Source organism: Notolepis coatsorum, assembly GCF_963971535.1.
Source record: "Notolepis coatsorum genome assembly, chromosome: 9".
Taxonomy (NCBI): domain Eukaryota; kingdom Metazoa; phylum Chordata; class Actinopteri; order Aulopiformes; family Paralepididae; genus Notolepis; species Notolepis coatsorum.
Window position 1 is genome coordinate 127,104,175 of NC_140173.1, and position 14,372 is coordinate 127,118,546.

The 14,372-nt window shown below is 44.4% G+C and overlaps 1 protein-coding gene across 1 annotated transcript in view; it reads right to left on the reverse strand.

Annotated features, from left to right (window-relative positions):
• Positions 1-14,372, reverse strand: part of piwil2 (piwi-like RNA-mediated gene silencing 2) — a gene marked incomplete at both ends in the record, with an annotated part of 105,376 nt that overhangs the window by 53,949 nt on the left and 37,055 nt on the right. The window contains 5 exons of the mRNA XM_084321990.1: positions 2,546-2,659; positions 7,186-7,326; positions 7,453-7,542; positions 12,798-12,882; positions 13,251-13,439. Of these exons, the coding sequence (XP_084178116.1) occupies positions 2,546-2,659; positions 7,186-7,326; positions 7,453-7,542; positions 12,798-12,882; positions 13,251-13,439 (619 nt within the window). The remainder of the gene's footprint in view (positions 1-2,545; positions 2,660-7,185; positions 7,327-7,452; positions 7,543-12,797; positions 12,883-13,250; positions 13,440-14,372) is intronic.

A 14,372-nucleotide genomic window follows, 5' to 3' on the forward strand; every position in this document is an offset into this window, starting at 1 on the left:
CAGGAGATGTTGCAGATGTGGCACATAAATGAAGCACTTTTTTTGAAAAGTATACTACTTTTGCAATGTAGTTAAAGGGGAACTATCTTATAAATGGCCTTTTTCAGTGTTTAGCATTGTTTCCTAGCTATGTGGACTTATATTAATATGATCTATGTCTCTAATTCTCATATTGGCGCATTCTTCCAATTCTCCTCTCACAATATTCACCCTCACTGAACTGAGTCATCTGAAAATGTGCTGATTTGTGATGTCAGAGACACCGCTGCATGATAATCAGCTGAGTTTCCACACAGTTCCCACTGTGGTTGGAGCCCAGGCTCAATACGGCTTAAGATCTTGAGGTAGAAAAATGCTGTTTTTGAGTACTTGATTAGAAATACAAAACAATGAATTAAAATAAAAAAAAAAATTACAGAGGTGTTCCATAAACCCACAGGAATTGTGTAAAAGTGCCCAAATAGTGAAAGAAATAGTAAAATAGTTCCCCTTTAAATAAAAGTTGTGAAAATGTGGTTGCGTGTTGTGTCAAGTGTACATATATTCATAGCACGGGGAGGCGCCGTGGCAGTCCGGCCCCTGGCCCCTTGGGTTTCTGACAATGTGGCCCCCTGAACAATTTAGTTGAATAGCCCTGTCCTACTCAATGTCATGGAGCAACACTGCAGCACTACTCTTGGAATTCGTAAGAGTGCATTACCGGCCAGATCCTGGTAGTGGCGCTGTCTCGAGAATGGAGTACTCGTTTCAGACCGGATGTAACTTTTTTTCATTCAGGCCTACTTTCTCTGTTAGCCTGAAGCTATGCCTTCATCAGATCGCATGGAATACCTTTTGCGACGCCGAATTCAGTAAGCAGTAAAGGAATATAGCATCAGGGCGGCTACGTGGCGCAGTGGGCAAGGCGCTCGCAACGAATGCTGGAGACTAGGCTCGAACAGGATGCCTCCTGTTCGCTCTCCACATTGCTTTCAGTTTAGCTGGTCGTCCACAGTAATACACATTGGCCGTATTACGGGGAGGGAATCGGGCGTTGTGGACAGCGACTCCTACAGGTCGGTTGGTGCGCCTGCGCAGTAGAATCAAGAAGCGACGGGGGCGGGGCCCCTCCAAAGCCCAGACCCCCGACGCTGAAAGATCGAGCCGCGCAGGTGAAAAGATGCGACGGCTGTTAGCTCGAGTATCGGAGGGGACTCGTGCTATGTATGACTTAGTCCACATTGCAGCCGGCTTGTGGGAGGCAAGAAACAACGTTCGAAGACAGGGGAGGGTTGAATTGGACGATATGAAAATTAGAAAAATGGGAGAAAAAGGAATATAGCATCAGCCAATGGACATATCGATCTACCAGATGGCGATCAATAACTGGGAAATCCTTTTTGGGATCCAACCGGCCACAGGTAAGAACAATTTCACGTAGATTTCATGCTGATCAGGCCTGGTTAGCATAGCCAACCAGCCTATCAGTGAATGAGGCTACAATAACGAATGCCGTTATTGGTAATCAATAATCAGAAACGACGTCCCCTGCCCCCCCTTTCATGCATTCATGGTGGAACATGATATCGATCATATGCATTTAGATTTTTATCTCTAGCTTGTCTAGGGCCGAAACGCCAATCGATTTAACGTTATTACAGTAGCTTAGCGCCCTGTAACTTGTTTTGCAGGAATTATACCAGACCAATCCCATATAACGCTTATATTCACGACGCTATAAAATGGGAACGTATTAATGAACAAATTATTTCTTTAAGGCATATTGAAGGGAAGGTTTATAGTGTCAATTGACAATGAGAATGGACACATAGCAATAATTTAAAATATAGATTTAGCTCTACAAACACCCTCACGCATAGTTAAACCGTGTTATAATAAACTGGCCTTATAGAGTGGGGCCCGTCTAATCCCCGTGGCCGTCAATGTGTTAACTGACAACCAACAGGAACCAAACAATTTTTTCTTTTATGCCTTACGCCGTCTAGCGTTAACATGCTAATGCTAATAACAATAATTGGAGATTAAACTATGGTTTGGCGGTCAGTGCGTTTGTCTCCGTCATAGGTATATCAACGACTATAGGTTTGCTGTGACATGTTGTAAACGGGTGCCAGAGAGCTGATTACCAGCTACGGTAAGTTGTATAGTATTGCCCTCTTGCGTTCAAAAGGTGCAACTTCACACTGAATATGTATTTCAATGGAACATTATGGAAATTAATTCAAATATGACCAAACCTAAAGAATATTCCAGAATTCAGGTCCTTGGCCTGCTGTCAGCCTATGTGCAACATTTCATCCAAATCGGCCCAGTAGTTTGCAAGATTAGCTGCGGATAGACAGACGCACACGTGCATGCATGCAACAGATTACATGATCTCCCCCAAGGCTTCCACCTGATGAAGATAATAACACCAGTCTGGTGGTAGCTTCCCGTGTTTTTCAGTTTGAACAAACCATACCTTAATCAGCTCAGTGCAGCCTCAGCACAAGTAGCTTTCCCTGATAACAGTAGTGGTGTGGTTGACCCCCACTCCCAGACTCACGCAACTGATGGCAGCGTCCCTGGTAACCTCCCTGGACCAGTTGACTTCTGAAGTGGTCATGAAGGACTTTGACTGCAGACAGATGGTTTCCAGGGGCAGGATTCTGCCTTGGGTCTGCAGCAACAGAGAACACAAACACACTCAAGTCCCCCACAGAGTAGTCTAGAAGTACAATTTAATCTAGCTGTCAAGTTAGCATCATAATAGATGTATGTAAACAAATTCATGGGACCAGTGTGATGAGTTGATAAATCAAGTGTTAATATGAACTGAATAGTAGCAAACTAGTTGTATTACTCATTTGTCTACTTACTAGCTAGCTCAGTGTTTCCCCTAGGGTTTTTTTCCCAGGGGGGGGGTGGTAGGCCCCCAAAACTACTAGTGTTTTCGCGGGGCGCGCGTGTCACGGATACGCGGTGTCAACAGTGTCGTCATAGAGGCGGTGCATTAACTGCATTTCTCTACACTGAAATGAAACGATTGCACATAAATTAGGTAAATAAATAAACAATATTTATTTACAACACATAAATTAACTTATTTACAATTATACATACAGTAGTGACAACACACATATGAACTATTTACAATACAGGAAGGCACATACAAAACTCATAACTATTTACAACCAGTGTCAGAGCGAGCTCGCGCACTCAAGTTGTTCGGAAATTCTGAAGGCTCAGAGTGCACACTGGACGCTCTGACCAAAGAGTCAGTTTATCAGAGCGGAGCAGATTTTCAGAGTGAATTTATTAACTCCCCTTAACTAGGGCCCTATGAAATCCGTTTTTATCTTTTCCTGTTTTCGGATATGAATTTTCCTGTTTTCGGATTTCTCTGTTTTTTATTTTCCCGTTATCAGATTTCTCTGATCTTATATTTTTTGGCGGGGCGCCCCGCCAAGGCAATGGTAGGGGAAACAGATGATATCCATTACAGATGTTAGATTTTCTGTGTCAGGCTGATTGACTCCCATTCATTCCAGCTGCAATTCTGATCCCATGACCCATGTAGAGGAATACTTCCTCAAGAAGCATGAGGAATATATATTTTTTTAATGTAAAATATTTAAGAAATATATAAAAAAATATATATACTTTTTTTCTGGTTAAAACAGTGACATTTCGGTCAGTTCGGACCTCCTATCCATTAACCTCTTATGCGCCGGGGTACCGCCGGGGGGTCGTCACGCACGTTGCACACGTCGCAGCAAAATTACCCTCGTCTGTTGGCTTCAGGCTATGTGTTATTGCGATCAACCTACACATCGTTTGAAAGCTAAAATGGCCGACGTTCGATTGACTTGACCTATAACGTGCTTCCAATCTCGGGTTATAAAACCAATCTCGGGTTATAAGACCAAACAGCCAACGAGCGTCAGTTTCGGAAAAGTGATGATTGACCGTTTTTGTAGCCAATGAAATTCTGGAGCTGATGGTATCTTACACAAGGAATGTTTAGTGCAATAAAGGGAGAGTAGAACAAGAAGGAGAATTACTCGCTCCCGGACCGTGAAATGTATTGGACCGGACAGCCATTTTAGATAGCGTTACCGATAAACATTAGAAAAACGTGTGTAAGATACTCATTTTCATTGGTACCTGACACCACACAGGCCCCCCCCGAACACCCAGAGTAGACATACCCTGCAATCCCAACCCATACAAAACCTCCCAAAGTACTCAGCCCCTCGTAGGAGGCCTGACTACCCGACCATAACGACTGTGCTCAACAGTCAGGGGGGAAGGGAAAAGGGCACAAGCCGGCGGCGAGGCTGGACTGGGGGAGGGTCCGGGGCTGCTGCTGGGGTAGAGGTAGACACGGGCCGCAAGCTTGCGGCAGGAGTGGGGTTGGGTGGACGGCCTCGCCGTCGGGGCTGAGCCAGCTCCACCGGCCCGTCCGGGGCCACGTGTGCAGGCTTCAAACTGTCCACCGATATCCGCTCCTGAAGCCCGCCTCTGTCCACCATAAAGCTCTTGGGTCCCGCTTCCAGGACCCGGAAGGGCCCATCGTACGGAGCCTGGAGTGGAGAACGGTGGGCATCGCGGCATCAAGTCCTTGGGAATGTAGGACAGGGGAAGACAGTGATGCGCGGGCACGGGAGCGAAAGTGCTGGCGGCGTCCCGGATAACCAAGCGATGAGTCTCAGCTGACCAGGGGGCTGTGGCACCTGGGAGGAACTCCCCAGGGACTCTCAGCGGCTGACCTAACACGAGCTCAGCCGAAGATGACTGCAGATCCTCCTTTGGGGCCGAGCGCAGGCCTAGCATGACCCACGGCAAACGGTCGACCCAATTACTGTCCGTAAGAGCCGCCCGGAGAGCAGACTTCATAGTGCGGTAGAAACGCTCAGAGACCATTTGCCTGCGGGTTGTATGCCACGGTGCGGTGGAGTTTCACCCCCAAACTCTCCACCACGGCGCTCCACAGCTCTGACGTGAACTGGGGCCCTCTGTCCGAAGTTAGATCTGCGGGGTACTGAAACGGGCCACCCAGGTGGAGATGAACGCCCGAGCCACGTCCGCCGATGTAGTGGATGACAGGGGCACAGCCTCCCTGTCCACCATGGTTAGTAGGTGAGTGAACCCCTGGGAGGGGGGCAGCGGACCCACCAGGTCCACGTTGACGTGATCAAAACGTCTCTCCAGGATGAGAAATGGCCCCAGCGGGGCCTTAGTGTGCCGATGCACCTTGGCGCGCTACACAAGAGGCTGCCCACCCCTTGATGTCCTTCCTTCCGTCCTTCCGGCCAGACGAACCTAGCCCCCACCAGCTTAACCGATGCCTTCACCCCCAGGTGCGACAAAGCATGTATAGCATCGTAAATGCGGCGGCGCTAGCCAGCGGGGACCATCGGGCGAGGTCGGCCGGTGGAGACATCGCAGAGGAGCGTGGCCTTACTGTCCTGGAACACCACATCCTCCAGTCTCAGTCTTGTCGTGGCCGTCCTGAATGCCTGGATGTCCATGTCCGTGCACTGGTCAACCGCCATGGCAGCGTAGTCCACACCCAGGTGCACAGTATTGACCCCCATGACGCGACGGGTGGTTTGTGCATCCAATGCAGCGACGACATGATAGTATTTTGTGTCGTCCACTGTGACACCGCGCAGATGGAATTGAGCCTCGACATGTTGGAACCATGGGTCCGGGTCGTGTTGCCAAAACTCCGGCAGCTTGACAGACACCGCAGCTGCCACGGCAGCGGGGTGAACAGCGTTTGTCGTTATTACTAATAATAATAATAATCCAACGATCAGGGTCACCAATGTGGGAAGTCGAAGGAAGAGGCAATGCAATAACGAGCGTGACAGGTACTTCAGTTACTTCCTACTTTATTCATTCACAAAATCACCGCTGTACACACACCTACCACTCTCCTATATCTCCTCCCCTGTGAGTGACCCTTCAACTCTGGAGTGAGAGACTCCCTCAATGTGACACCACAATATCATATTTCAGTGTGTTCAAACCTCTGTAACTCCATTACATTAGCACTGTTTAGCACCTGTTGTGGAAAGAAATTCTGAAAGTTTCCTTTCAAAAGAGTCCAGACTCATGCAAGTGGTTCAAGAATAGTGACCAATTTACTTTGGGTATGCAATCGACAGGCGTGTTATGCAAAATGTGCCCGGGTGGATAAGAGGTTAAAATGGTCACGTTTAATTTACATTTAGTAATTTAGCTGACGTTTGTCCAAAGCAACTTACAAGTTCTGTACAACAAGTCAGCAGCTAAGGGTAAGTAAGATTGTTGACATATTAGCGTAGTAATAATAGGCAAGGTAGATTCCTTAGTAGCAAAGTGCATAATAGTAAAGGACAGTACGAAGGTTAGTACCGTAATTTTCGGACTATAAACTGCGCCTTTCCCCCCCCATTTTTCGACCCTGCGGCTTATATAACGGTGCGGCTTATATGCGACTCGACGTGACCAAACCCGAAAATGTAAAAATCGAAATATTGCTTTTTTGACTGCATTGAAATGTTATTTATCTGTTCCCTTATTTGCTAAACTTAATACAACTTGTAAATGAGTTAATTCTTGTTATTTGTCCAACAGTATTGTGTCCCAATGCTAATTACATATGGTAATTAAACATTAAAACACCTGCGGCTTATAGTCCAATGTGGCTTATACATGTACACATCATTCAATTTAGCTGCTGCGGCTTATATTCAGGTGCGGCTTATAGTGCGAAAATTACGGTAGTTTAGCTTTTTCTTCATTTCAGATATTGATTGAAGACGTGTGTTTTTAGTCGCCGTCGGAAAATTTTGCAGGTTTTGGCTGTTTCAGTCGCTAGACCAGAATAAATATTTTTTAAATGTAACCGTTCGCGCATCCCTCATGAAGTCTACACATATCTAAGTAGCACCTATTTTTACCTACTACCGACAATAGTTCCAGACATTTAACACCTGAAGGCTGGAGCAGTTGGGAGTTAAGTGCCTTGCATATATATATATATACACACAGATGAAAAGAAATCTGTCCAAAGGCTGGCATTCAAGCGCTAAATCTGGCGCCCCCTGCTGGCTCTCAATGTGTTAAGCAGCTTCTCTGACCTATAGACTACTTTAGGTCCTTTAGTGTGAGAGTGTAGGTTGAGGGGGGGGGGGGAGCTGTGTGGGAACTCACCACCAGTATTTCTTTGTCGATATCAAGCCCCCATCGGGACACTTCAGTCTGGGCCTCTGGACTGCTGCTGATGTTATTCAGCAGCTGCTTTATGGAGTGGGTGTGCTGCTCGGGGCTCACATTGATATGCATGGTCAGGTCCTATGACACCAAGCAAAGCCGTTCTGTGATTATGTATGGTTAATACACCTATACTGTGCCTTCATGGACTGTGGATGTCAGATAACAGCCCTATGAGCAGAGCAGGCTGTGGTGATATGACTTTACCTTCATGGCACGAAAGTCTTTTCTCATTTTGTCAGGGATTCCAGTCATGAAGGAGAGCTCTGGCACAAGAAGGATCTCTCCTGTGATGATTTGCTGTAAGGCAAAAGGATTTATGTGATTCCTTGATGGCTCCTCAGATTAACTGCCACATTAAATACTTAGTATGTATACTACAACATAGGAAGCTATTAGGGGTGGAACGGTTCACAAAATCTACGGTTCGGTTCGTATCACGGTTATGGTTTCACGGTTTTCAGTTCGGTTCGCTACGTTTTTTTATTTAAAAAAATACCATATACATCAGCATAAGATATATAGCCTGACGATAATCCAACTTTTCAGTTATTCTCAAGGACGTAGTCATGCAAAAACTGAAAGAATGAGGCAGTTTGACATCAGGCACATTATTTTGACAGTGACAGTTAGAGCTAGGAGAGGGGAGGCATTGCTGATTTAAACATTATTGAAGATATAATGTTTGTTTGCAATGTTTGCTGGAGCCACTTCATCCAGAAGAGCACACCCCGATCAGAGAGCAGACACAGACAGAAAGAGTGCTTTCCATCCAGGTTGTAAGGCTGGATGGAACAATGAAAGATTGAGTGAGTGAGTGATAATTCTGCAACAGATAAGCAGAATATACAGGGAATTAGCAGAATACATACCTCCTAGTCATAACATGCTGGCATCTAGAATATTCACATAACTGAAACGATGCTATATCATATTAGCATTGGCATAGCATTAGCTCAATTAGCAGCTTGAAACAAACATAGCACCAAGTAGCAAACCCAAGCTATAGTCATATATAAGTCACTTAGCGACATAATATAAGCTACATATGACATTCATCTATCATACAACCATAGACATCACATTGAGGCTATTGACTTACTTCTTCACGAACACACTCATGTGATAGCAGACAGCAGTGGAAACAACATGTGGCGGCAAGATGGCCGCTGCATTTAATCACCAGACTAAGGACCCCTGGGGCGTCTATAGTTTCCGTAGCCGCATTTCTGGCAGACATTTCTGATCATGTGACATGTGCGCCCAATAGCGTGACGAGCTGTGTCTTTGCCCATTTCCACGTCAAACAGCCTGCAAACTACCTGGCGTTCTATCGCCATGCTCTAAGACAAACTAACTGTTACAAAGGGTCAGATTAAACCGAATATATATATTTATTGCTTGATATCCCTTGTATAATATTTGTATATCGTTTGATATCCCTTGTATATTATTTGTATATATACACGGAATATCCCTTTACCTGGGTACAAACCAGAGTAATATTCGCTCTCCTATTAGACAGCGACCCCTAGGCGCCAACGACCAAGCCCCCAACGGCAAGTTCAAAGGCAACACCGGGCATGTCTCAACATGTCCAGAGTCTGCGCAGTAATACGAGACAGAACTGAGGTTGGCACTAGATAATTCACCTTACGTATAAATACGGCGCAGGTGGAAACAGCAGCAATTCGTTCATTACTAGTAAAGCCTTCGCCACGAGACAACGTGCAGTGAAGTGAGCAACTTTGCCTCTAAATAGAGCCTTGAGAACCGCGTGTGAATAGATTGCTAAAGTGTCAGAGTTTAACGCAGTAACGTTGAGTTCGACTTATTCTAATGTGAAGTAATAGTCTATCATTTATAGTGTATCGTGCGGCTACAGTTCTTCAGTGACCAGCATTACCACCGGTTCGTCGTGTATATAGCTAGTGCACTTATCCAGGCTGGGCGGCCTAAACTCGTGCCCCCACCCGAGGAGTCCTAGACGAGAACCGTTGGATATGTACACCGGAGAACCTACACCGGCGACTGCAGAACCATTTCTGGTTGGATTATATTGCTTTGGGACCGTGACTGCTGGAGCAGAGAACCGTCGACCCCACTGTCGTTTGGGATCTACCCCCCGTGAGGATCATCACTCGAGCCCGCCTCTAGGAAGAGGCTGGCTAGCTGTCTTCCATGCTGTCGAGCATACTGGATTATAGCTGTTGCTTTGTCTACTGATCAAGGGAGTACATGCACTGGCTCCTGTATCTGGAGCCTCGTTATTCCTCGTTGACCCAGACTTTGTACCCGAACATTCCTCTACCCCTGCCGGCCTTACACCCGGAGGGAACCCCCCAGTGTCTCCAGCTGGTACCAGTGTGCCCTATGTAATTGCTATACCACAGGTGGCGTCAGCTTAGACCCATCCTAGTATTCATACTATTCTCATTGACTTACGCTCTTGACTTACTTTACGTGTGTTCTTCGCCATACAAGCGCGAGCCTAATTCTCAATCTGTAACCTAACGTTGCTTAATAATAATAAATACCCTTCAAATAGTACTTTATGTGTCAATGCCGTATTCTTGTGTGGGTGTTCACCATATATATTCATGTACTGTATGGCCAGTAATTAAAGTACATAACTAGTAGTGGTTTAATATATCATACTCTTTAATACAGTCAGGGAATTGTACCCCTCAGTTACACTAACCTTAACCAACTTCGAAAGAGTGCCTAAGCTTAACCGTCGAAAGAACTTGCCTAAGCTTAACCAACTTTGAAGATTGCCTAAGCTTAACCAGTGTAGAAACTGTCGTCGGCCAATCAGAGAGCGTCTGCCAGAAATGCGGCTACGGAAAGTATACAGGCACCCCTGGGCTGTCCAGAGAGATGCCTGACTAGAAAGTAATAATAATACACAGCATAGGAAATAATGGGGAATTTACAACAAACATGCTTCTAATTTATTTGGTAAAAAAAAATTGTTTACCTTTAACACTTTAATCGCCATGGGTTAAATTCATAATTTACCATCCCTCGCCAGCTCTATTTGTCTATGGAGAAGTTCCCCTTCTTTGCAGGGCTATAACTTTTTAAATTATATTGCTACATTGCCATTATTATGGCCCATTCAATGTCCTATATGTATTGTTCAGGGTGTAGCAACGTTAAACTTTTTAATTCACATATTCATACTAAAATATGGTCTAAAGTATAAGTATGTTTTTATCGTTTTCTGCAGCTTTCTTCAGAACGTGATTTATAGCCCTAAATGCATTATATTGATGATGAAATACAGTTTGGTAGCGATCGGCGCGAGATGATTCATCCAGAGTGAGTCATATGTTCATCATAGCAGTTTATATGGAATAGGTTAGAAAATAACGCTGAATCTTACCGTATGTTCCTCGCGCCGTTGGACGATCAGCGTGGAGTAGACCGTTTCGATTATGGGATGTTGATCCTGATGAACCATTTCCAGGTTGTATAATACTATATACGTCCAAATAACGTTGTTTATTGAGTTAGGGCGAGCGATTGATCATCCAGTGTGTTGAGATGGAGTCCGCTACCGATCGCGAGTGCCCGGATGGCGCTCTCGAACCGTTAGACAGTTGAGTGGAGCTCACCAGTACATCTCAGGGCTCCGGAAAGGAAATATGATTTCGATGACAGATTTTTGAAATATTGACATCAAAGACGAGTTACGGCGTCTTGGGCAGAATGAGCATGGCTAGGAATGACGTCTTAACTCGTCCCCGGCGATCATAGTGTTAATAATGTTTGGCACACAAAGACCGAACTGACTGAAAAATATAGGCAACATTTGTCAAAGTATTAACTTAGTGCAAACCAACAAAATAATTAAACCTTTTCTATTTTTGTGGCCACATTATAGACAATTCAACATAAAGTATGAATATGCTCAACCAGCACTAGACTTTATCAAAAAGGAAAAGTCACTGTTATTTAAAATAAATAAATCATGTGTACTAAATATATATTTACTTTTTAATTGCATGAAACATTATGAAGTATTCTCTTATGCCGCTTTTCACTGCATGGTACCTAATCGACTCGACTCACTTTTGCTATTTGAGTGTCCTGGTAGCCGTATTTGAAGTGACGTCACATGAGGAAGTAAATAGTCAACAGTAACACACAGCGTTGGAAGGAGAAGACCTGATGATATAATATAAACCAACAGCCAATAAATGTGAAGTTATCTTTGAACCTCTTCTCAAGCCTCGTCAATATACCCCCCCTTCCCCACTAATGGAACTAATGCAACACAGCGAAGTGACTCCACGGTTAGCTCGCGGCTAATGCCAGTTAGCTCACGGGGCTAACGCTAGTTAGCTTGCGTTATAACCGAACAATACACACATGCACCGAACCGTGGAGGTCGTATCGAACGGTGTACGGTTCGAATGCGTACCGTTCCACCCCTAGAAGCTATAGGACATGACTAAACATTAGGGGTGTAACGGTACACATATCCATACCGAACCATTTCAGTACTGGACCTTCGGTTCAGTATGCGCTGTTTACCGAACTAATGCAACGTTACGTTAACGTAACGCATGTGCAGAAACTTTTTTTTTGCGTGCATAATTTAATTCAAAACTCCAAATTCACCCCTTCCCAAAATATGTTTGTAACACAGCAGGGTCATTACTGAAAATGTTCTACATTTTGTTCGCCAAATAACTAGGGATGGGTACCGAATTAGGTACTTTTAAGGTACCTACCGAATCATGTCGGTACTACCGAGTACCGATTCACGTGAGATCCGTCGGTGCCACATTTCGGTACTGTAAACAAATATATATAAAAAAAAAATAAAAAATAAAGTTTCTTTTTCACGTCAACGTTTACACGCACAATATATGCTTACCTAGGATTTGACTAGATTCAACAACAAAGCAGTTGGGGCAATGGCAAGCCGAAAACGGTCGAAAGTGTGGTTATTTAAAGTTTGGATATTTTTTTTCACAACTGAGGTAGGTAGATTACATTTTTAGAGACTAAAGTACCGAAAAAAGGTACCGTTGGTTACCGGTATCGATTCACAGGCACCGGTACCGGTTCAAATGTGAAAGGTACCCAACCCTACAAATAACACAGCAACTTTCTTCACTCACATCTGATTAGAGAAAAGTAGGCAATTAATTTACTCAGTGGATGCCTGAACACAGAATGACACTGGTATGTATCACTGACTACCGCGCCAAGCCTAGGTGGAACTAAGTATAACTTAAAAGATAATTATATGTAATAATTATTATTATAAATATATAATATTTCCTGTTGTACCGAACTCGTACCGAACCGTGACACCAAAACCGAGGTACATACTGAACCGTGGCTTCCTTGTATCATTACACCCCTACTAAACATCCATGGGCTGATTATGTTACTCCTTCTGTCCACAAGAGGGCATTTTGCTGCAAGGTTTCAGCTTAGGTCTGCTGAGGTGTTTTATCAGAGACTATGCCAAACCCATGAGCCTTGAAAATTACTTCATTAATTGTGAGCTAATTAGCACTAAGAGGTGTTACCTTTCCCCCAGGCTTGGCCCTCTCTTTTGGCCGATGGACAAGCATGGGTTGGTCCATCTCTTTGAGGGTGATCCCGTAGTTTTTGCTGCTCAGAGAGTAAGGCAACATTTTACAGTGTGAGCATGTGTGGTTCAATTATACAGGAGGATCTCTTCAAATCTATTGTTTAAATAAAAGCATATTTATGAATATTATTGTGATGCCAGAGATGCGTTTTTAAATGTTCTAGTTAGCATCTACTGGACCACAACAATCGCTTAGCCGAATAAGAGGCCCTGAGATAGCACTGAATGTGAAGCCCCAGAGCTGGGCTACCTGTAGTAGTCTACACTGAATGTGAGGCCCCACAGAGCTGGGCTACCTGTAGTAGTCTACACTGAATGTGAGGCCCCACAGAGCTGGGCTACCTGTAGTAGTCTACACTGAATGTGAGGCCCCACAGTGCTGGGCTACCTGTAGTAGTCTACAAAGGTGGTCTCTGTCCCATTGAGCAAGGTGAAGGTGTCCTTGGGCGACTTTTGCCAGTTGATGTCATCGATGCGATATGTGCGGTTGTTGTAGCGGGTGAGGACGATGCTGCCTATCAGTTCCTTGGTGCACTCGTCTTGGAAGCTCTCTCTGCTCTGCTGGTAAATCCCATTCCTGGAGGGTGACAGGGGTCAAAGGTCATAGTTTAGAACTTATAGCACTTTTCCACCACATGGTACCGGCTCAACTACATTTTCCTTTAAGTTGTTGATAGGTATTATTTCTAATGTTGACTATTTGGAAAACAAGATGGCTGCTCTGGCCAGTGAGAGAGACGTGATTTCTGGCCAGAGCAGCAGTCTTGGTTCGCCGAATAGTTAACATTGGAAATACTTCACATATAAGCACAAGCCTGCTTAGCTTAGTCAGTACCATGCGGTGGGAAAGCAGCATTAAATATATAAATATATTTCTTTATCAATCCCGATAGCTTGGCATACTGTATGTATACATTTACAGCATATACTGTGTGTATATATGCATTGTCTGAATATACCTGCATATAATCCTTCTATATACCTACTTACACCTGCATAAGCCATATAACTGTATAATAGCATGTACAATAATGCTGTATATACTATATATATTTATTCTTACCTATATTTATATATATATATACACACACACACAGGTGCAACTCAATAAATTCATGGAAGTACATTCAATTCAAAAAGTGAAACTCATTATATTCATTACACAAAGTGACATTTTTCAAGCCTGATGTCTCATCTTCCTCTTTGACAGTGATCTATGGGGTTCAGGTCAGGCGAGTTTGCTGGCCAATCAAGCACAATAATACCATGGTCATTAAACCAGTTATTGGTACTTTTGGCAGTGTGGGCCAAGTCCTGCAGCAAAATGAAATCAGCATCTCCATAAAAGCAGAAGGAAGTGCTCTAAAACATCCTGGTAGACGGCTGCGTTGACTCTGGACTGAGAAAACACCGTGGACCAATATCATCAGATGACACAGCACCCCAAATCATCACCGACTGAACTTCACACTGGACTTCAAGCTACTTGGATAATGTGCCTCTCCACTCT